Raw genomic sequence first — 24,366 nt, 5'->3', positions numbered from 1 at the left:
TGCCTGTAAAAACATGAGACATTTATGGCACTACACACAAATAGTTATTAACAACAATAGAAGCTGTGATTGAGACTACTGGCTAGACTGCCTGAAATTTTTCACATTACAGCTTTGCCTACTCAGTATTTTGTTTGTGGAACCAAGAGCCAAAATTTCTAGTATTACCCCTCAAATTCTTTTTCTTTGCAAAAAAAACATTCACATGCAAATTAACATCTGATGAGAAGCTATCTTAAATGTTTGCATGTGGTTTAAGCATTCTAACAGAGCTAAGTATGACTGCACTCATTCACAGCTCTAAAAACGGAAAATGTCAAAATCTAGAATTTATGGGGACTCAGTTCTCCAAAACAGCTCATACTTCATAAAACAAATCCTATTAAAGATTGGAGAGCTCAAGAGACTGGGTAATGGTATTTTAAAATCATGTGATTAATCTACGATCAGTTAAAGGATAAGGACTGAAGAGCATTTAAGGACTTAAGCATACCCTGAGAACAAACTTTTAATACTATGGCTGGTGTGATGAACCTGCCAAACAGGTGACTACAACCCTCATCAAGCCTCTCCCCACTGCACATCCCTTTCTTCCTGGCCAGGTAGGAAGAAGGACTATGACCCAGGAAACGACTGGACACATTCGGGAAGCAACAGGGACATGGCTAGCCAAGAGCTGCAGAGATGCTGGATTCAGATATGAACCCCAAGAATTGTACATAGAGTTAAAGACCTGCAACCTAACCTGAAACCAACAGGACCAGACTACAAGTATCATGTCCAGATTGGGTTGGGTCGGGTGGAAAAACAACTGGATTCTCTTGGGCTCAGGTTGGTTCTCCTCCTCCTGCCAGTCGGGTCGGCAGAGCTGTGGCTGCATGTCCACGCCTGCCGCCTTGCTAAACTGTGTGCCTGTGGAGTGAGTGCACTGAGGAGTCACAGCACCTCGCATTCCGCAGCAGACCTGCAGTGCAGCTGGTAGTGAGGGACAGCAGGAGCCAGGCACACAGCCACCGGCGCATGCAGCCACCACCATGCCAACCACACAGGTAGGAGCAAGAGACAACCCCATGGACAGGAGGCAGCAGCAGCACGGATTCAGATTCAGAGTGAAGGACTGAGTCAGAAAATGACTCAATCCTTTTAGGAATGGGCCAGACCTAAAAATTAGACCCAACCAGACTTCTAAACAAAGCCACAAGTAGAACAGGTTATGACTGTTGGACGTTACAGCTGGGTGCAGACTGTGTGGGACTTAAAAGGGGAGCAGCAATGAATAGTCAGGGAGCCAGTGCAAAGGGGCCCCAGTGAGAGATACACCACTAAGTGATACTGGCCTGGAAACCTGCAAGGCTCTATTTGCTTTGATTAGAGGCTGGATTGGAGAGGACACCCCAGGCACTAGCCTTGAAGAGCCTGGATGGCCTCCAATGGCCCAAAGAACCATCACTATTGCTTACTGTGAACTGTAATTTGAACTGTACCTAGGCTATTTTCAACCTTTCCCTTTTCTGCAAGTCCTAGTAAAATACCCTTGGCACTTAGCCATGTGTCTGTGTATTAACTGGGCCCAACAGAGCCCACAAGATGTAGCTGCCAAAGCACCTACAATGCTTGCCTCAAAAGTTGCAGTAAATCTCAAATGCTACTGGTACCTTAGGGGTTTTGTTTACTCCAGCATTGAGCAGCCACAATAATTATACTGGTGATGGTAGAGGAGAATCAGAAGCCCACACATAATCCTGAATTTTATCCTGTGGCAAAGCTTATTTTATCATCATTGTACCTATTGTTTGAAAATCTGCATTTATGCTTAAATACAATAATATAAGAATAATAGAACAGGTACAAATAAGCTAGTAGCTCTAACTTCAGGAAGTTGTGGGTTGCCAGAACTTAACAGGATCCATCCCCAAGCCAGATAAAAGTGAGGCATGCCAGCAATGAGGCTTTAAGTGATTTTACCCCAAAACTAAACATCCCAGATAATCGGAATCTTAAGACACCTTATAAGGACGTAGTGATTTGCACATAGTGCTGGGCATCTGCTCTTTGAAACATCAGGTCCTTCTAAAAGGTGAGTCAAGTTGGGTACTCAAAAACTGAGGCACTCAGATTCACTAGTGACACTGAAAATTCAAGCCAGATATATAAGAAATAGCTCTGAAACCCTGTAACACATTCTTTCCTTTACTTCATGTTGTTGTGGGCTGCTTTCTAGCAGATATTGGAGAACAAGCAACTGCTCATGGGAATTTTGAGGGTGTGTGTGGGAAAAGACAGCTTGCTTCGTGATCATTCCCAAATGATTAGTTTCTTCACTCAATTATTACTACCAATAATATTTTTCTATGAATGAGAGACTTACTTGTCTTACTTCTTCCATTCTCAAGTCATTATTTTCTGTGACATCATATTCCTCAGAGAATCTAAATTATGCCACCATAAAGAGATGCGTTAGGCAAATGCTAGGCATGAAAAGTAGGAAGAGATTAACCCAAGGAAGAAAGATTCTGTCTTCATACAACTCTAAACAAGTGAGGAGAAAAATATTTAAAATCAATCAGATTACTCTCTAAACTGCATGATTATTAAAGTTTGTGATTGTGTCATTTTAATGTGAAATAAGGCAAATGTAATTTTTACATCAGTCTGCTTCTAAATTTTATAAATTCTTTTAGGCAGGGACGATTAGTAATCTCGGGGAATATTCCAATTGATCTACAAGTTTTCACAAATGGTTTTAGTTAAAAATCTATGGAATTTCTGTATTTGGCACTAGTTTCTATGCCCAATGTCAATGTAAGGCAAGGGTTATTTCAAAAGCATGCTTTACACTGAAAAAAACAGGCGTGTTAGCCGCACATCGTTTTTATCTTTTAAACCCTATTTTATTTAAACTAGGTACATAAAATACCATAGCAGTGTCAGATGAATTGTGTCATATTGAGGACATTTCAAGCTGTGCTCTTTATGTGATTGTTTTGCTTAAGCAGCAGCTGCCATCTGACCTTTATAAGGATAACAGGAGAAACTTAATGAAGGAAAACATCGGAGTGCTGTACAAAAAAAGAAAAAAAAAAGAAAAAAAAAAGGATTTTTTCCCACTTCTGCATTCAGGGCAAAGCCATATAAACTGTTTTGCTAGATCAGCCACTGAAAAGTTCATCACTTGGTAGCTCAGATTATTAATCAAACAAAGCTGTCTAGCACTATTTTCACCACATATTTACAGTATCACTTTAGTTATCCAAAACTCCTCGCTATTCAAAGAAGAATCATGTTCCTTACATGTATTAGTTAGAGTGAAAGTTCCCTTGGATTACCTGAAACCTCAAATATCTGAACCTATTCTATGTCTCCTTTTAAATGGAGGACCCACTGAATATTTATACCAATTGTATATCACTAGGGTTATGTCTACACTAGCATTTTTGTTGGTATAACTTGTGTCGCTCAGGGGTGTGAAAAAACACCTCTCTGAGTGACAGAAGATACACCGACAGATGCGCCAGTGTGCACAGTGCTATGTCAGCGGGAGAAGGTCTCCTGCCAAAACAGAGCAACTACACGAGCGATCTTACAGCAGCACAGCTGCACTGTGCCATTGTAAACTTGCTAGTGCAGACATGGCCTAATCTTTGCAACTCCAGAAGCAGTTCGAAAGCATCACGTTTATCATCCAATAGACACACTGTGTTTGGACTGAAAATTTGAATCAAGACGACGACAATTTATGGAACAATCCTGCCGTGGAGGACAGAGGCTCATTCCTGTAGGCTGCGGGACAGACAAAGACGCGGTGAGATGGGGTAAGATGTGCCCAGCTACCGCCCTGCTAGCCATGCAGCCAATGCTGCAGAAGGCAGCATTCTAAGATGTGGCCCTGAGCAGGTCTACAAAGCAACACTGAAGGTGGGGGACATTCAGCCATAGGCTGACCCTTCCTTCACACGTACATGTCCAAATGACATCAGGGCAGCTATACCTGCTACCACAAGGACTTCACTAAAACAGCAACAACTCTAAGCACAATTGTCATGAGTCCAAGCATCTGGCAGCTAAGTCTGCTGTCCTGGCTCAGAGCAAGGCTTTGGAAGACTCCACCAAGGAGCTGGGTGGGAACCTCTGGTACCTCTAACTTCTGGAAGTCTGAGCACCAATGTGAAGTTGAGGACATGATGGCAGTCCAGAACATATACCTAGTGTGAAAGCCTGCCAGCAATCCTGTTACAATTACAACTGTAATGCTAGGTGAGGAGGCATCCATATCCCTAAAACTGTTCCGAGAACCAATCGAGAAGTAACGTTCTTCAGTAAAGTTGATTGGAAACATTAAAATACTTTTAAAACAAAGTCCAGTGCAACCCATTTGTCTTAAAGCTGAATAATAATCACAAGCAATGGACTGCTCTGACAATGACAGAAGGCAAGGAATAAAGAACCAGCTTCATCAGCTTGAAGTCTGAGGACAGACGTTCCACATCATGAGGTTCAGTTCAGCTATCAGATTACACAGAAGGTGGCCAGAGGTTGTGGGGGAGTAGTGCTCTCACACTGGTTTCCTGGAACCTGCTTACTGATTGCCTGTTAGCGGGGTTATGAAGCATAAGATACGCCTTTGCAACATACTGCTGTTAATTAGACTCTCACTAACATCCATAATAAGAGGAGATCGGGTACCAACACCACAAAATTGCTGCTAACAAAAGGAAAAAGGAGCTTCAATGAAAGTTAATCAGACAAGGCTGTATTATATTTAATAGACTTAATTCTGAGTTTTGCACAGGCCTAGCATGATTCAAGTTGAAGACTGGAGCTGGCAAGTTAACACGCCTTAAGGTTAAGGAGGAGCTACTAGAAGCCAAGCAGTCTCTGAAGAACCTGGAAGGGACATGAGTTGAGTCTGGAAAACGATCACTGTAGAATCAGGCATAAGCACATCATACTTATGCCCTCTCTGATCTGGACTGTCCCCTTTGCACTAAAGTTAATCTCTCTCATTCTCAGCCACTTACAGTAGTGGCTAAGGGCCACCCAAGAATAGAGCCTCATTGCGCTTGGTGCGGTACAAACAGAGCAGCTGAATGGTCCCTACCTAGACAAGTTTACAGTCTGAATAGACAAGACAGACCCATGGGGGGAAAGGAAGAGAACAACACACAGAGTGAAAAATGTGATAGCCGCAAAAGTTACGTTAGTTACACAATTATTTAGGGGTTACTTAGGAGAGGATAAGCTAAATGGGGGGGAGAGGAATGAGGGGCAGGGGAAGGGATAAGAGGAGCAGGGCTGGTGCAAAGCTGAGGTGAAGAGTCTGTGAAAAAGGAGAAGAATCAGAAGAGTTGGAGCAAGTGGTCAAATCAGAACTGAGCAGAAATCATCCTGTCAAAGCCGTAGGAAATTATTTGAATGTCCAAAGGCCCCTGCTTTGGCTGCTTTTGCTCCCACCAGCTGGAGTCTCTGCCAGCTCCTTTCTGCAATTGTTCCCCAAAGCCACATGAGGTGGAGGGAGCAGGAGAGGCACCAGTTGGGTCCTACTGCCTCCCAAATGGTGGAGGTCTCTCCTGCACTGATCTGTTTCCAGCGGGTCGGGGGGCAGGGGGGATGATTGCAAGCAGTTAATTCCAACAGATGCTAATGACACCTACAAAGTAAAGCACGCAATAGCTTCAGATAGCCCTATTTACCAATACCTAAGGAACATGGCATGTGTCTTGTATTTTGAAATTTTACCTCCAACTCAGCTCAACTGTCCGGTTTCTAGCCACAGGAGTGGGGGATCCAGGTGGGAAAATCCAGAATAATGAATTTTGGGGGGGATAAAACAACCCCTGGAGAACAGGGGAAAGAGTGGGGCCCAGACTGCTGAGGAGCAGACTGAACCCTCAGTCCCCAGAGGGTAGGATGTCTGAGATAAGCACTGCATACCTAAGCCTGTAGGCAAGACATGTGAATGCACGATGGACAAGGTGAGTGAGGTAATATCTTTCTCTCACCAACAGAAACTGGTCAAAATAAAAGCTATTACCTCACCCACCTTGTCTCTCCAATATCCTGGGACTGACATGGCTACACACCCATACAACAATGGAAGATATGAATGGAGAGATTGTATTGTGTCATAACCCTTTACTTCTGTTATGCTTTGTTCTTATTTTGATTAAACATCACTGTTTTGAAAAGGCTTTTTTGAGACCTCTCTTCTCCACTAGATCACAGCTCCCAAAGCAAAGACTTGTAGAGGCCAAACCCAGCCAGAGCTGGTGAGCAGCCAGAGGTGATACACAAGGTACTCTAGCTCAGGACCCAGTCCAGAATGGAAGAATCATGGGACTCCACCCTGGGAGAGGTAAAGGTGCCCGCCTTCAGTGAGGTGGAGGTCAAAGATGTAGCTAGCCCTGATCCATGGCACAAGTAAAAACATTTTGTTCGGGTTCTGCCAATTGAAAATCTTTGATTTTCAACAAAAACATTTTTATATCCATCTACTGGAAACCTACATCCTATATGTTCAAAGTGACCTTGCAAATTGAAGGTGTAATTTATGTCTACTGTTGCACCTATTTAGATAATTATCTAATTGCACTCACAAATCAGGTTGTCAGTTATCTAAATGGGTGCAGTACTGATAAAGCTGTACCCTCACTTATGCATTGACGATATTTGAGGCCTCGCTTAAATATGGGGGAAGGTTGAGAGGAGAAATGAGAAAACATACCACCTTATGCACAGTATTACACAAAAAGCTATGTGAAAAAAATGCTAAGGTTAAAAACTCAAGCACACTCAAAGGTTAGGAAATGCCAGAATTATGTGCGACCCTAATTTGGCCCCCTTGCGCACATGCATTGACACGGTCTTTAATTATATGATCACATACTATTTTTTCCACATTAGGTACCTCATTCAGCGCAGAGAATGGATGGTGCTCACTTAATAAGCAGCTATTCAACGTTCTGATTTCTCTACATTGTCAGTGTGTGACCCTAAGCCTTATTTACGGCACACGTTTCAAACCCTGTTCTGAAGACAGAGTTATTAATTTTCCTCATAGGATTTTCCTATGTTGCTCCTCAGTATAGTATCTGATATCAAACATCAAATATTAATGAATTTATTCTCACAACACCCTTGGGAAGTGAGAGAGTGGTATCATCCCCTTTTTAAAGAGGCAAAGCTGAAGCACTCTGACATTAAAGATCAAAAGCATCCTCTAATTTTAGATGCCCCATTTGAGATTTTTCAGAGTACTTACTATTATACAGCACTTCCTATTTTTGAAGCACAGCTCCCAGTGATGTCAGCTACAGCTGTTAGTGCTCAAAAAACTTTTGCAAATCAGACCAGAGGGTCTCAAACCAGGCACCCAGAAAATGAAGACCAGCCACTCCATGTCCACCTGTGAAAAATGTAGTTTAAGAAAATTTCCCAGAATCACACAGGTCATCTGTGGCAGAGACAGGGATAGAATCCAGTTCTCCAGGGCAGCATCTGCCTTAACCAGGAGACCATATTTTCTTTTCTTTTAATCCCATCTCATTCACCACACACCTTCCAACTTCTGAAGCAAATGGGGGGGGGGTGTCTTACAAACAACAGCCTCTTTCACTACACAATCGTGATTCAACCTCATAGCTGGCTCATCCTGCACAATGTATGAAGCAGGGGGTCACAAGAAAAAGACAATAAGCGATCACGTAACAAAAGATTGTTAGAGAGTAAAGACTAGTCCAGTGGTTAAGGATCTAGCCTAGGACTCAGAAACCCAGGTCATAGAGGAGAGTACAGTTAGGCCAACTATGGCATCAGCACTGGAGTCATGAGCAATTGCATAGCGCTCAGTAAATGTGTGGACGGAGGCCCAAGTGACTGCCTTACAAATCTCTAAGATTGGAACATTTTGTAGAAACGCCATCAAGGTTAAAACAGATCGTGTAGAATGCACTCTGATGTGCATAGGAAGGTCCATGTTCTGAATATGGTAACACTTTGAATGCATGTGGAGATCCATTTAGGCAATCTCTGAGTGGATATCATGTTGACTGGTGGAAGGATCTCTAATACCCTCTTCTCTTTGCAAGTGGGATACAAAAACCAGAGTGCACAGAGTGACTCGAGAGTCCTTCATTGAGTGGAGCAAATTCTCAGTCTTATTCAAGAACAACTTTTCTTGATCAAAAGCAAGCCTTCTACTTTCGTTTGCAGTTCTCTAGGGATGCCTGAGGCCTGCAACCAGGATGCCCGGTGCATCACTACGGCCCTGGCCGTGGTTCTGGCTGCCACGTCCATGACATCCAAAGACGCTTGGAGAGCTGACCCTCAAGGAGCCCCACTGTGAACGAGCTAAATTTCCTATAGTTATCATAATCGTATTAAGTCAACAAGGTTGAATAGTTGGTGACTCTGAACTGTAATGTGCTCAAAGAATAAACTTTGTGCCCAAACAGGTCGAGCCTCTTGTATTGTTTATCTTGTAGTGTCAATCTAAACAGAGTTTGTTTACTGCATTGGTTAGCGGCATCGACTGCCAAGGAGTTGGGAGGCGGATGTGAGAAGAGGAAGTCTAGCCCTTTGGCAGGGACATAATACTTCCTATCTGCCCTGCACGTTGACAGAATTGAGGCCAGTGTCTGCCAGACTGTCTCTGCTGGTTCCAGGAATGCATCATTGATGAGGAGAGTGATCTTGGAAGTAGATGATGGTTGTAGGATTTATACCAGCTTGTGCTGGTTTGTCTGCACTTCCTCCAACAGGATGTCTTGGCATTGAGCAACCAGAAACTATTTAAGCAGGAACTGCTTGAAGTCATCCTCTGAAGTAGGCAGTGGTGGCATAATAGCCTCATCCAAAGAAGAGAGATAATTGTGTGCTGGAGATTTAGCTTCCTGGTCTGTGCCTGTTTCAGTGTAATCCCCAATTTCCTCAACCTCCGTGGGCTGGAAGAAACAGAGTCAGACCTCAGTTCATCTCTAAGAACCATGGGTGGACTGGAGTGGGGGCCCCAGTAAGTTGCCCAGGGTTCCCAGTGTACCCGTTACATTGGGAAGGCCATCAGTGGATTTATACACAGCAGTCTGCACCATGGTTGAGCCATATGGCTCCAAGGTGGTCATCGTTCTTTTGGTGATGAATGGTGTGGTGAGAAAGTGCATGGTTCCTGCACCTCATCGTCGTCTTCCCTGGACGAATGTATTGCTTCATAAGAAACGTGGGGATCTCCTCCATAGCTCACAGGAGAGCACTCGGTACCAAGTAACGGGGACTGCGGTGCTGATGATACAATCACATTTCTCCGTTGCAGCAGAGACTGTGGCAGTTCTGATGTCTCCATCAAGATCATCTTTAGCCTGCGATCCAGGTCACATGGGTCTCTAGCTTTCACATTGCTACAGTGGGCGCATTTTTGTGGAATATGTGCCTTACTGTGACATTGTATGCACAAGGACTGCCTGTCCAAAATGGGCAGTGATTTGTGGCAGGAGCCACATCACTTGAATCCTGGGGAGCCAGTTAACCGCCCCAGTGCAGGATGGATAATTAGAGAAAATAAACTTTTTTGTAATAAAAATAACTATAATACTAACTTTATATATGACTATATGACAATCGTTCTATTACAGATTTTAAAAAACTTTTAAAAGTTGAACAAAAAAACTTCAGAAACAGACTTCAAAGAGAAACTGCAGAACTAAAATTCATTTGCAAATTTAACACCATTAATTTGGGCTTGAATAGGGACTGGGAGAGACTGGCTCACTACTTTCTTCTCCTGGAGTTGACAGCTCCTCATCAACTGTTGGGAGTCAACTACATCCACCCTGATTGTATTGGCCCTGTCAACACTGGCTCTCCACTTGTGAGGTAACTCCCTTCTCTTCATGTGTCAATATAATAATGCCTGCATCTGTAACTTTCACTCCATGCATCTGAAGAAGTGGTTTTTTATCCACAAAAGCTTATGCCCAAATAAATCTGTTAGTCTTTAAGGTGCCACCGGACTCCTTGTTGTTTTTGTAGATACAAACTAATATGACTACCCCTTGATACTTGACTGCCCTAGAGCTCCATCTTCAGCCGAGGACGGTCCAAAAGGAACTAGAGAGCTCAGGTTGTGTGCATGCCAGACAGGGGCGGCTCTAGGTATTTTGCAGCCCCAAGCACTGCAGGCAGGCTGCCTTCAGCGGCTTGCCTGTGGGAGGTCCCTGGTCCCGTGGATTCAGTGGCACGCCTGCAGGAGGTCCGCCGAAGCGGTGGGGCCAGCAGACCGTCCGCAGGCATGCTACCGAAGGCAACCTGCCTGCCGCCCTTGCAGTGACTGGCAGAGCACCCCCCATGGCTTGCCGCCCCAAGCACACGCTTGGCATGCTGGTGCCTGGAGCCACCCCTGATACTAGACCTGGCACCAGTGTCACTGCAAGATGTCTACTGAACACATACAACCAGCACTGACACTGCTACGTAAATCTTTGATCAACAGCGCTGGGACACACCAACCTCTGAAGCAGAGCACCCACAGGGACAGCACTTGAAGAAGAACCTTAATTCTGGTATTTCCTAACTTGTGAGTGCTTGACATTGCAACCTTAATATTTTAAAGTTTTGTGTATGTGATTTTCTTTTAAAAAGAAAAGCGAACAAAACAGAAATTCTATCATGTGGCATTACATTGACACCCACGTGGTTCATCAGTAGGATTGGAACCGTTAGATCCACTACACAGACCTCTGACATTTGAACCAACAGAGAAACGATTAACACTAGTAAGGTAGTCAGCTTCTATGTGGCCCAGCCACTAGGGAGGAATGAGAATTTTCCATCATTTTTCAGAGAGGAATGCTGGGATTTGGGAATCCTTGGCTCCATTCCAGGTTCTGGAGAGGAATGTGCCCTGCACAGACCCTTCTGCCCCTGCTCCCCTCAAGTTTGACCCTTTCTGCGCATGTCCCCTCAAGCCGGTCCCTGTGCTAGTCCTATTTCCTTATTCTAGTTTCACCCCCCACTCCAGCTTCCTGTACCAGTCTTCAAACCCACCCCAGCTCATCCCAGTACCAGTCTCTTTGTCCAGCCAGTCCTAGTCTGTCTCTCCAAACTCCATATCTGATCCCACTCTTCCCCCTGCCCAGCTCCCGCTCCCAATTTTCCCCTTGCGCAGCCAGATCCAATCTCCCATACCAAACACACCCGTTTCCAGTCTTTCCGTTGCTCCTCTGTCTCAATCTATTATCTCTTTCCCCTACCCTGAACTCTATGCATTTCAGTCAGTTTCCTTCCACCTCCTCCATGCTGCAAGGGCCACAACAGGAATAGCACTGAGAGCACAGAAGAAAGGCCTGGTGCCACAGCAACCCCTAGCTTCCAGGATCAGAACTGCAGAGAAAGTCCTGCTCAGCTCCTGCAGCCTCAGGGGTTGTACAGATAGAATCTTTGGGAAAATGTAACAGTGAAACCCTAATACGTATCTACTGAACACACGATGTGCCTTTTTTTGTTTAAAGGACTTGGCCAAATTTGAGTAGTTTTCCATGGGGACAGCAACAGGCATCTCTTTGACACAAAAGTCACCCTTGCAAAAACCAAAACATGCACGCATTAGAACCTCAACAACAACAACAAGCTGAAATATTGCTTTTCAATACTGACAAACAACGTAGAGTTCCCTAATCTCACTCTCTGAAAAGGATGAATCATTTTGCTGAAACTTGGGGCAGACAGTTGGCATAGTAAGTTTCAGTGCAAATAGTTAAAGGTTGACAAAGTGATAAGCAACTGAAAATAGGGTCTTATAATGGGAAGTGTCAGGCAACTTTAATTATAGGTTGTGCTATTAGCTCCACTTAAAATAACTCATAACCTTCTGGGGCTAAGTACGTTATACCACTGGCAAACTGGAGAGGTTTCAACTTCAGTGATATATGAAACTTAACTTTAGTCCTTATGGGTCATCAGATATTGAAATGCCAAACCATCATTGGTGGAGAACTGATGATCTCTTATCTGATTTACTTGTGTAATTTTGGAAAGTTTCATATTTAAAAGATATTTGAAAAAGGTATTTTGAAAACAGGCATTTGATGCTGCCCCAGAATTTGGAACACTGGAAGAGGTTCAGAGGAGATGAATTAGTGGGCATAGCACAGATAGGATGGTCAAAGATGCATGATAAATGAAATTTATCGTATGGCTCTGATCACAGAGAACTCACCTTGTATTAAACTGCTCAAACATAAGGGTCATTGTCCACTGCCAACCTGCACCCCAGAGACAAGACTGCAAGGGAAACCAGTGGGACTGGTATTGAGAATTATACTCATTTTACATCTACTCACTGGTCTACACTTACCTGGTCACTCCATGCTTACTGCTTAATGAAACAATTACATGACTTTCCAGCCAATCCTAGGCCACAAGTTTCCCCCGCCCCCATATAGCTAAATCCATTCACATTACTACGTTATGGAGCAGTAATCAACATGGAGCCAAATGTTGCCTTCAGTTAGGGACCTCCAGCTCCTACTGAAGACTATTTTATTGGCAGAAACATGAGGGCAGAATTTCATCTCCTTTATGGATCCAGTGAGGTCATATGGCTTCCTTCCAATCTGGAATGTTTGTATGAAATCCCAGGTGACCAAAGAGGAAAATAGGTGAGAAAATTCACCCAAGTAATGTATCAAATAGAGTCCCTACTCCACTTAAGCAATAGCTACTGTTTAAGGTTACATCTATGTGGAATACTTCCAATTAAAGTTAATTAACCTCTGAACAATCCTTTTCCCCCCAAAGTTCAAGTTGAATATAAGAGAATTAAAGTGACAAGTCTATCCCTGCAATAATATTTTGCTTGTAGCTTTTTGGAAGAAAGAGGAGGAGCTGCTTTCTCCAGTTATTATGAAAAGCTGCCAGGCACACCCTATCACGTTGGGGCATGCATTCTAACAAGTAACGCCTCCAAGAAAAAGATAAGGATATTACTAATTTTGAATACATCAGAAGAACTGAGAAAAATTGTAAGATGCATTATTTTCAGATAATGTTATATTTATACAGAAAAAGATACGGAAAAGAACTGTATAAGGGACAAATCCAATTGAGTTCTTCTATCTTTCATCAACATACACATTGAGGGAATAAATATCTGTCACAGAGGTAAATGAGGTCCACAAAGGAGTGAAGCTGTGTCAGTCATTTAACTGTAACATGACTAGCACGCCAGAACAGTCTACTGTTCCCAATGCTAAAAATGTCTTTTTATTAACGGGTTCTGCAAAGCTGTCTGTTCTCTCCATATTACTCAAAAAACAAAACAAAGGTGATACCAGCAAGCCACAACCATACATTTCCTAAGCTCTTAACTACACATTACATACGTATATTCAAAGTGAAATCATTTTCTGGTAAACCTAGGGGTTTTTCTTTTTTGTTCATTGTGTTTAAGTAATATGCAGCATAGCTTCCTTGTATTATCTGATTACTATATTTAAAATATGGGTTATGGCTTAATTCAGCTCAACATTTCAACAACAAATTACTATTGAATAAATTGGATGGGTTATTTACCTCTCTCTTCTGATTGCATACCATGCCAGCTGATAGTCTATTGCACACCCATCCCTTTACTCTGCAAATATAGGTCAATTTAAGGTTAAACTTGGATAGCTGAAGAATACGATGTAAACTAATGTGGTAGGTTAGGTCTCCAGTACAGATACTACTGTCAGTGTGATGATTAACTTCAAACATTAAAGTGTGTGAGTTTGAGCCAAGTCCATCTGTGCAGCAAGCACATACAGCTCCTCCAATGAAAGATTTCCACAGAGATGCAGACACTGATATAGACATTTTTGCCAGTGTTGCATTTGGCCTGTTTCTTCTTTTCAGGGGTGAGGAAAGAGATGGGTTTATGGAGAAATACTTGCAAGCAATAAACCTATCAATCCAGTTAAAAACAGCTGAATTTCAATTTAAAATTTTAGTTTTACTGTTTTCTATTCCCTCCCCCCACCCAGAAATGCTATTTCTTTGAATTTCTCTGAGTTCTCTGGTGCCAAGGACCAACAGCTCTTTTATTTTGTTTTCAATGGTGAATTAGCCATAGTATCACTGGACTCGGTTCACACTCCATTAAGGAAGAAATATAGCTAAGCCTTTCTGTTCACTTCCACACTTTCATAAAAAGCAGAGATTAATATGAACACAGCACATGGCTAAATTCAGTAACAGGAAAGTATGCAATTTATAAGGCTGCTCTGTCCCTCCCAGGTGACATAAATCCAACAGAAAGGAAAAATAGAATGGAAATTCCATTTGAAAGAAGAGTCTAGAGGGCTTGGGGGAAAAAAACAAGCATGCAAGGACACATAACAAATGAATTAAAGGCAGCATTCTGTTACAGCTGGAATCCAGCACACGTTACAGATGAGCCAAAACACACAGCGCCGTTCCTGACCACTGGTCACACCAGAGGTATTGTTTAAGTCAAATTTTCAGATGTTAATACTGGTGTCAGGCGTAGATGGTATAAGAAAACCAGTGACTATTTAGAATGGCACCACTTTTATCACAGAATCTATGGCCAACAATTGAAGGACTTTGCTGTGTAGATGTTTACCATTTCATCCATCACCATCCACAAGCATTTCTGTGGCTACCAATGCCAAGATCTACATCAGAATTAAACAGAAATAAAATTCATAACCATCGAAAACAGTGACTCAACGTGAACAGCAAGACTTCTATTCAGAGATAGCTGTGGTGAGACACTGGTTTGTTTTGAGACAACACCATCAGCAGTTAAAGGTGGGGTTCTCAAACTGGGGGTCAGGACCCCACGGGGGGTCACAAGGTTATTACATGGGGGGTCACAAACTGTCAGCCTCCACCCCAAGCCCCACTTTGCCTCCCGCATTTATAACTGTGTTAAATATGTAAAAAAGTGTTTTTCATTAATAAGGGGGGGGTCGCACACAGAGACTTGCTATGTGAAAGGGGTCACCAGTACAAAAGTTTGAGAACCACTGAATTAATGCATGTGTAGAATAGAGAAATGGAAAAGTTATCCTGTATTATGAGTTTGGATACACTAGAGAGAAATATGTTGTAACTACAAGCCAGGCAATGTTACACACACACAGACACACACACACAAAGATGAAAGAATTGGTGAGGAAAAAAAAACAAGAGGAAGGTACTTTTTGTAAAGCAATAAATGTTAAAAATGTAACAAAATTGTTTCATATGACTTCATCTTTCCCCTTTCCCTAAATGCCCTGATTGTTCACCATAACAACGTACACCATTAAAGTTCTATGCACTGACCTTACATAAAATTTAATTCCTTATTATGTACCTTATGACAGATAATAGCGCACCATATTTATCTTGTGACTGTCATCTACCTGGAAATAAAAGATTTACTTAAACCTATTGGACTTAATTCACAAATCCTTAAAAGCAAACATAGTTCTGAAATATCTATGAGGTAACATGTAAATCCAAAAATATACAGTAATTTATGCAACAGTTCAGTGTTTAAAGCAAATCCCAAATACCAGCAGACAGGTAACTATGACTCACTCTAAACAAGGTTTCTAGCAAGTTCCTGAAGATTACTTTGCCAAATCAAACTTCCTAAGAAAATAATTTACTAAAAAGCCTGTTTTAAAGGGAACTGGTCTTTTTAACACAGTATGTTATATAAATAATAATAATATCATTCTCTTCCTTTCGGTGTATTAACTATGCACTCAGGCAGCTTTTGGGGAGATGTTTTCCCATTGCCAAACATTACAAATATTGCAGAGCTGTGTACAATACATACATTGAAAAATAAATACTGCAGTATACAGGACTTTTCTTCGTTAGTGCTGACCCATGAGCTAAAATATGAGCAGATGTTCAGCCCCTCAACTGTGTCTTGGCTATTTCCTACTATTATATTTGACTCTTTCACACAGACTCTGAAGTAAACGTCTAAATTCCTGTGGGGATAGTGCACGGACCTGAAGTAAGGCTATAAACTCTGCTAAGCCCTGTCAAACTAAAGATAAGGCATAAACTTTTTTCTTTTTTCACAAAGTGACATTATTCAGGGACAAGGAGAAAAATCTGGAAGTGAAAAATTTTCCAGAAGTAATAGAGTGGTTACCATTAAAAAGTCAGCATTTATCCACAGCGGTGTCTGAAATAATCCAAATTTATAAAAATAATCAGGTAAGAAATATATGTGGCACTACGCAGTGGTATGAAATAACTATCGATACAAGTCAACTTTTAAAAAAACAGTGACCACTTACATATATTACACCAAATTGATTAAATTAACAGTAACTTGAACTCAGTGAAAAATTGTGGGTTTAATGAAATCACTCTAAACCACTGCTCTTTTCATTATAAAAGTTTCATAATGTTAGCTGGGCTTCTCTTTAGTGAAGCAAACAAAATACCTTTCCAGATGCCCATAGTTAAACACAAAGATGGAGTTTCTGGAAGGTTGACAATGTTAACAACTGAAAGTCGAATATCAATTCCTGGCTTGAAGATCCATGTTTCCAGAAGAAAGATCTTTTAAATGAAACACTCCATCACTATTAATGACATATTATTGGGGCATTCTGTACATTTGATTTTTTTGTAAGCAAAGCTATATTTCCATATTAACAAATAAAATACATTCTCGTTCCTGCATATGCTTAATCAAATTAAGTATGTACTCAAACATTGTAGGTCCTAAGCTTAGAAGCAAGCCAATATTTTAAATGTCCAAGTTCCATTTAGTTCTAGCAAAGCACAATTTACGGGCTGCTGTTAATAGAAGCAGCAGCCACCCTGAATTTGGAAGCAAATTAAAATTATGCTTGACAGCTGTATTTTGAGCATATTTACTCACTGTGTTTGTTAAAATCCTATACTGTGAGCTCTCTGACTGGGCAGGGATTCTTGTGTCTTTGGATTACTTGTTTGTGTGGTGCCTAGTATAACGAGACCCTGATAATAAATATAATAATTGGAGATATCCTATCTCCTAGAACTGAAAAGGACCCTGAAAGGTCATTGAGTCCAGCCCCCTGCCTTCACTAGCAGGACCAACTACTGATTTTTACCCCAGATCCCAAAGTGGCCCCCTCAAGGATTGAGCTCACAACCCTGGGTTTAGCAGGCCAATGCTCAAACCACTGAGCTATCCCTGACCCCTGATCCTTGAATCCTTAGCTGCTACCAAATACAAAATAATACTTATCAGCATGGATGTTCTCCTAGTATGCATAGTATTTGTGAACGAATCATGAATCACTCATTAAGCCATGTGCTGAAGCCAATGATAACAGCTGAAGTTTCAGAGCATCCTGAGATGTAGCTATCTTTTATTAGTCCCTGAAGCCAAGACAGCTCGGTCAGTAGATAAAAGAGATTACCCACGCATAATATTTTCCACTACAAATTCTTATCTTCTGAGAAGCTATTAAAATGCTAAATAGAAGTATATGGGCAACAGCTGCAGCCACGAGGAGTCCCCGGCACCAATCAGGATGTGCTTAGTACCTCTTACCAAGATGGGCTGAAAGCCTAATACCAACAAGTTCTTTTGGACACAGTGTCCTGTTTGCTTTCTGCCCTTAGCAGACTCTCACCAAAAAATGCTAGGAGCACCTTGAGACTTAGCTCAACAAACAGCGTAGTTCAATTATGTACTGTATGCTCATGAAATGAATTTGACCATCTGCTCTTGGATATAGAAGCTAAGCAAAAAATAAATACTCCCAAGTATTCAGAATGCCAGCTATACTGAAGCTTTATCTCCAACTCTGAAAAAGCATCAAAAATCGGATGTCTTCCTCCAGGGCTGTACCAAATACTCACTATGTCAGCTATTAAGTGTTTGCAACAGTAAGAACAGAGAATCAAGATTCATCAGACTTGAACAACGACTGAAGGGTTTGAGCACTGATGCGCTGGAAGTGTGCAATCATGTGCAGAATACTGTAACTGGATGCACGTTGAAGTGTTGTAAAACTTACCCTATTTTTCACTAAGTTCTTGTAAACCAGAGTTACAGTTTTAGGTGGAACCAGTCTCTGGAGTTCAAAATAAAATATGTTTCACTGAGAGTGGAAAAAATATTGACTTTCTAGAGGCCACTTCCACCCTAGTGTGCGTGCACTGGGGTGAGTCATACATACTTCTTTCCAGTTCATTCACCCTAGTGACTATATACTATGTCAAGCCAACTGTAGCTTATATAATAAACAAGATCTTATGAAAAAGGAAGGAATGTCCCTCAGGTGCATCAGTCAGCTAGCTAAACAGTACAACTGTTTCTGGACTACTGTGTTAGTATTCCAGATTTCTCCAGGCATTTGACATAATAGAGTGTGGATAAAGAGAGAAAGTTATCCTCTACACTTCATAAACATACTTATGGTGTCTACTCATTAAAAATAATATTTTTAAAGTACTGACAACAGACTAAAGGCCTGATCCTCCTTCCAAGGAAGTTAATGAGAGTTTTGGATCTGTGCACAGCATTTATAATTTACTCATCACATTGGTATGCCATAGTGCTTACAAAGGACAATTGGAGAAGGATTGGGTTACAAGTCAAAAGGCAAGGGGACATTTATAAGGTTTTTGTTTAAAACAACTAACCCATATCACCATAGACAGATGTACCCACTGTTAAATTCACTTTTGAGGGTTTTTTGGGGAGGAGGGTGTCTTTTTTCCCCCAGACTAGTATTTTTCTGTAGACATATTTAGAAAAACCAATGACAAAAGCCAAATAGATGCATAGAAATAGAAACATTACTTTCAAACAAGTGAAAAGTAACTCCCTGCATGAATAAGAGCCTAAAACCAGATGAAATTTAAAATTTCAGGCAGCAGGAGTTCAGCAATACACAGTGAAACAACAAAACAATACTATTTACATTATTCCTCCTACTACCACTAAGTTACCTGAGGCATTGTACAAGCAAATATTGAAAAAATTCCAACATAATATAATATCCAATCTCTTAAAACCTCTGAGTAAAGACCCAAGAATGGTATTTCTACAAGTACCTCTGAAGTTAAAAATGTGCTTATAAAAAACTGAGGGGGGGTTAAAGAAGATGAATTTCAGAGGTGAGTGAGTGACATACTAGGGACCCTCACAGGAGACTTATGATCACCTGCTGACTTCAGGCACCATGGTGAAATCCTTACACTGTAGATGGTGTGTAAACTTCTATGCAAGTCAATAAGAGGCCCAAGGAGCAGGTCTCCAAGGCAAAGTTATGGTATTCACCAATAGTACAAACTTAGTCAATTGGACATCTTATAGGCATCAATGTCCTCCTTTTTTGCTTTAATTTAAGACCAAGTTAGGGTGACTAGACCGCAAATGTGAAAAATCTGGGCAGGGGGTGAGGGGTAATAGGAGCCTATATAAGAAAAAGACTCCGAAAATCAGGAGTGTCCCTATAAAAACGGGACATCTGGTCACCCTAGACCAGGTAAATAAATCACCTTGTAATGAATGCGCGCACGCGCGCGCACACACACACACACACACACGTTAAGGCACATTTTTGTTTCTACATAGGTTAGCAATGTTTTAACATGAAAATTATGCAGGGGAACATTGCTTCTACCATCAAAGGGGGTTTAGTATATAATGTATATAAGTAACTTCCATTATTACTGGGATTTACAGTCCTAAATCTACAAAGCAATTAGTAACAGAACAGTCACCATAACTCATATGGGCATATCATAAGCCTAAAGGTTTTGCACCCATAGATAAATTTTTACTTTACCTTTAAAATCAGTTTACAATCATTCTGCTGTGAATGTAATCTGCAGTTTGTAGTGTTTTGTGGTAACAGCAAATTAGAAACAATGACTTCCCCACCCCCTAAAAAGCCATCATCTTCTTTTGAAAGGAAAGTTAATAGAGTCTAAGGTCAGAAGGTACCATTGTGATCATCTAGAGCACAGATCACAGAACTTCCCCAAAATAAATCCTACAGCATATCTTTTAGAAGAACATCCAATCCTGATTTAAGAATTGTCAGTGATGAAGAATCCACCATGACCCTTGGTAAATTGTTCCGATGGTTAAATCACCCTCGCTGTTAAAAAATTACACCTAAATTCCAGTATGGATTTATCTAGCTTCAACTTTGAGGCACTAAATAGTGTTACACCTTTATCCATTAGGCCAAAGAGCCTATTATTAAATAATTATTCCCCATGCAGGTACTTAAAGATAGTAATCCTGCCACTCCTTAACCTTCTCTTTGGTAAAATAAACAGATTGAGCTCGTTGAGTCTACCATTATAAGGAATGTTTTCTAATCTTCTGATCATTCTTGTGGTTCTTCTCTGAACCCTCTCCAATTTATCAGCATCCTTCTTGAATTGTGGCACCTGAATTGGACACAGTATTGCATGCAGCAGAAGCATTCTTTATGCCAAGCTGTATACATTTAGCCATATTAAAACACATTATTGTTTGTCTGCTTGCGCCCAGTTCACCAAATAATGTGATTGCTCTTAATCAGCAACCTGTCAATTTTGTAATTTACCACTCCTCCAGTTTTTGTGTCACCTGCAAACTTTATTAATAATGATTTTATGGTTTCTTTCAAATTATTGATAAAAATGTAAAATAGTGCAGGGCCAAAAACCAACCCCTGAGGGACCCCACTGGAAACAGATCCGCTTAGTGACAATTTCCCATTTACAATTACATTTTGAGACCATCAGTTAGCCAGTTTTTAAAACAATGTAACGTGTGGCATGTTCATTTTATATCGTTCTAATTTTTTTTTATCAAAATGTTGTGCTGTACCAAGTCAAATGCCTTACAAAGGTTTGAGTATTATTACCTCAACACTATTATCTTTATCAACCAAACTTGTAATCCCATTTTTAAAAAATGATCTCAAGTTAGTTTGACAGGATCTGATTTCCTTAAACCAGTGTTGATTTGCCATTACTACATTACCCTCCTTTAATTCTTTATTAACTGAGTCTCATATTTGCCACTCTATTATTTTTCCTGGGATCAATGTCAGGTTGACAGACTTATAATCACCCAGGTCATCCCATTTGCCCCTTTTTAAAAGGGACACAACATTAGATTTCTTCCATTCTTCTGGAACTTCCATGGTGCTCCAAAACTTATTGAAAAATCAACATTAATGGTCCAGCAATCTACTCAGTCAGTTCTTTTTAAATTCTTGGATGCAAGTTACCTGAACCTGCTGATTTAAAAATGTGTCTAATTTTAGTAGTTTCTGTTTAACATCCTCCAGAGATGCTAGTGGGATGGAAAGAAGGTCACCATCACCATATGATAAGACTATATCACCTCGTTTTCCAAAAATGCAGAACAGAAATGTTTATTTAACTCTTCTGCTTTTTTGCACCATTTCCATCTAGTAATGGACCAATACCATTGCCACAATTATTTTTGTTCCTAATATATTTAACAAACTCCTCCTTATTGTCCTTAACTCTGTTGGTCATATATTTCTCCTCGGGTTCCTTGGCTTCACTTATGAATTTTTTGACAATTCCTAACTTCTGATCAGCTTCCCCTTTCTTCCATTTGTTATAATTTTTTACAGTTGCTTTCACTTCCCCACTAGACACCAGGTTGGTTTTTTTAGCCAGAATTATATTACAAAGTTAGTTATGCATTAAATGAGGAATCCAGGACAATTGTATTTTCATTCTTGAATGTTTAAACAGTCTTGACGCAGCAAATCTTTCTAAAACTGGCACCAGAACTCCAAAATACGTACTTTGGAATCACCACATTTAGCACCTGCCTAGAAGAGAGATACTAATAGGATTTGAGTTCTCCTGCCACCATAGAAGTAGTTAAAATTGGAATTCCTGCACTGAGACTGTCTGGGTTTAACAGGATAAAAGAGTTCATACTACTTTAGAATATATTACAGGATTAAAAGAATCACTCATAAAATTGGGATGTCAAGAGGAATATTGAAAGATTTATCTCAGTTAAAGATACTCACCAACCCAGCAATAGGGGTCGACAGTCTATTGATCTTTTTTACCAGTCCAGGCTTTATTGCATTCAGCAACCTGTCATGAGAAAGAAATATTTAAAAATTAGTTACAAAATATGAATTAAAAGCCTTTTGCCTAGCATGTAAGTAACTAAATTACACCCCTGAAAGGGAAGAAACACCTATAAAAATCATTAACAGAGAATTAAATAAAATTTTGAAAATGTATAACTCTAGATCAGGTCAAGTATCAGAGGGTAGCCGTGTTAGTCTGGATCTGTAAAAGCAGCAAAGAATCCTGTGGCACCTTATAGACTAACAGACGTTTTGGAGCATGAGCTTTCGTGGGTGAATACCCACTTCCTCAGATGCATGTCATGCATCTGAGGAAGTGGGTATTCACCCACGAAAGCTCATGCTCCGAAACATCTGTTAGTCTATAAGGTGCCACAGGATTCTTTGCTGCTTTTATAGATCAGGTTAGTGTCTAAAAGCCCTTGTTAAGCTTTGATCCAAATCAGGTCACCACATTCCACATTTGGAGGATCAGACGCAGCACAGTGGAGGACTGAGTGGGGGAGGAAAAGTCAGGGTGCTTATAAAGGAGTGGGATGGAGAGGATAAAATGGCAGCTTCTTTATTGTAGGGGTAAGGAAAGGGAAAGGTGTGTGCCTCTCCAAGCAGCCAACAAGAAGGCCCCAAACTTTTTGCATGTGCATTTGAGGTTGAATTATGACCCTGAAGTACTCTCACACACTTGGGGTGGTGATCTTCCCCCTCAAAAACTAAAAGGCAAATAAAATAACCCCAAGTATTTTTAAAACAAACTAACATTCTAATGATTTGGGGGCCCGATTCATGATTTTTTAATGCTCAATGTCTACAATATTGCAATTACCCATTCATTATTCACCAAACTTGGGGAAGGTGTGTGAAAACAACTTCATAGTTCTTCTCTATGAAACTCAAACAGGACATAACATTTGTAGCTCTGTGGATCTAAGAGGAGGTGAGTAGGAAGCAGAGGTGTGGTGTTTAGATGTTGCTTGTAATTATTAGAACTGGGAGCACTGGCTGTTGGGAATCTGAAAGGAGGGTGGAGGAGTTGAGGAGGCAGAGAGAGAGAGAGAGAGAGAGAGAGAGAGGGTACAGTAGCAGCTTGGTAAAGAGATTTCCACTTTATTTTTAAAGTCCTGTTGAAGTTTGTTAGTACCTTGCCTGGTTGATACAACATTTTGGCGACGAGGATGGATCTTCTGACTCTGAACCCACCTGCACCCTTTCTGCAAAGCCCAGGTGAGCCTCCAATTGCTTTTACTGCCTGGATTCATATGTTTGAGACTTATCTGCTTGCAATCAGTGCTACAGAGATTTCTGAAGTAAGAAAGCGTGCTCTGCTAACCCACTTCCTTGGAGCAGAAGGGCAGCATATATTTTACACTTTTCCCCTTGCAGATGATAAATATGAGATTGCACTCACTGCATTAAAGAACTTTTTTGTGCCAAAAGTGAATGTAGTAGCTAATCACTACAGATTTCGCCAGCATGAGCAGAAACCAGGGGAGACTATAATGCAGTATATTGCTTCCCTGAGGAGTCTGATTATAACTTGTGACTTTGGGAATATGGAAGATGAGATGATTAGAGACAAACTCATTGAGAAAACAACCATGCTTTGTGTAAGAAAACACTTACTTCTAGAACCATAACTTACACTAGAAAAAGCAATAACCATTGCTAGTCAGACTGAGTCAGCTACAGCTGAAGCCAAAATAATGAGCAGGGATACACAGGAGGGACAGTCCAGGCTGTGACTCCTTTGCACAAAAGTTCACTATCACTGCAGAGAAACAATTGCAAGAGGAAAACTAAAGAAAAGCCATTGAATCAGCAAATTTAAAAATACAGTAAAAGCATGCTTTCGCTGTGGATCCCCACAACACCTTGCAAGCTACACAGAATGTCCAGCAAAAGTAGCTCAGTGCAATCATTGCAAAAAGATTGGGCATTTTGCTAAAGTATGTCGCAGTAACCAGTTCAATCAACAGGTGCATGCAGTTACAATACCAGATGTTACTGTGCTGAGCGTGGACAAAACCACTACTGCACATATTCCAAAACACATGAAGTGCACTGTAAACATTTCCGACATACCCTCAGGCAAATCACACTCTATTCAGCTAATGTTGGACGCTGGCTCAGCAATATCTATACTACCTGATTCCATCTATTTGCATTACTTTAAAGATGTGCCACTTACTGAACCCAAACTTCAGTTGATGTGCTATTTGAAAAACCATACTCTAGTACATGGCTGCCTGCCAGCAATAGTTACTTTCGGTGATTG

General features: G+C 41.0%; 1 protein-coding gene across 11 annotated transcripts in view; it reads right to left on the bottom strand.

Moving 5' to 3' along the window:
• LIMCH1 (LIM and calponin homology domains 1) overlaps window positions 1–24,366 on the bottom strand; it is a 305,429-nt gene that overhangs the window by 134,127 nt on the left and 146,936 nt on the right. For all 11 annotated transcript variants that reach the window (XM_030563853.1, XM_030563854.1, XM_030563849.1 and 8 more), the window contains exon 3: window positions 22,026–22,095. In XM_030563853.1, coding sequence (XP_030419713.1) covers window positions 22,026–22,095 — 70 coding nt within the window. The remainder of the gene's footprint in view (window positions 1–22,025; window positions 22,096–24,366) is intronic.

This window comes from Gopherus evgoodei, chromosome 5 (assembly GCF_007399415.2).
Source record: "Gopherus evgoodei ecotype Sinaloan lineage chromosome 5, rGopEvg1_v1.p, whole genome shotgun sequence".
In the NCBI taxonomy this organism is placed as follows: Eukaryota; Metazoa; Chordata; order Testudines; family Testudinidae; genus Gopherus; species Gopherus evgoodei.
Note: the sequence above shows the minus strand (reverse complement) of the source record. Positions and strands in the feature narration are given on the sequence as shown.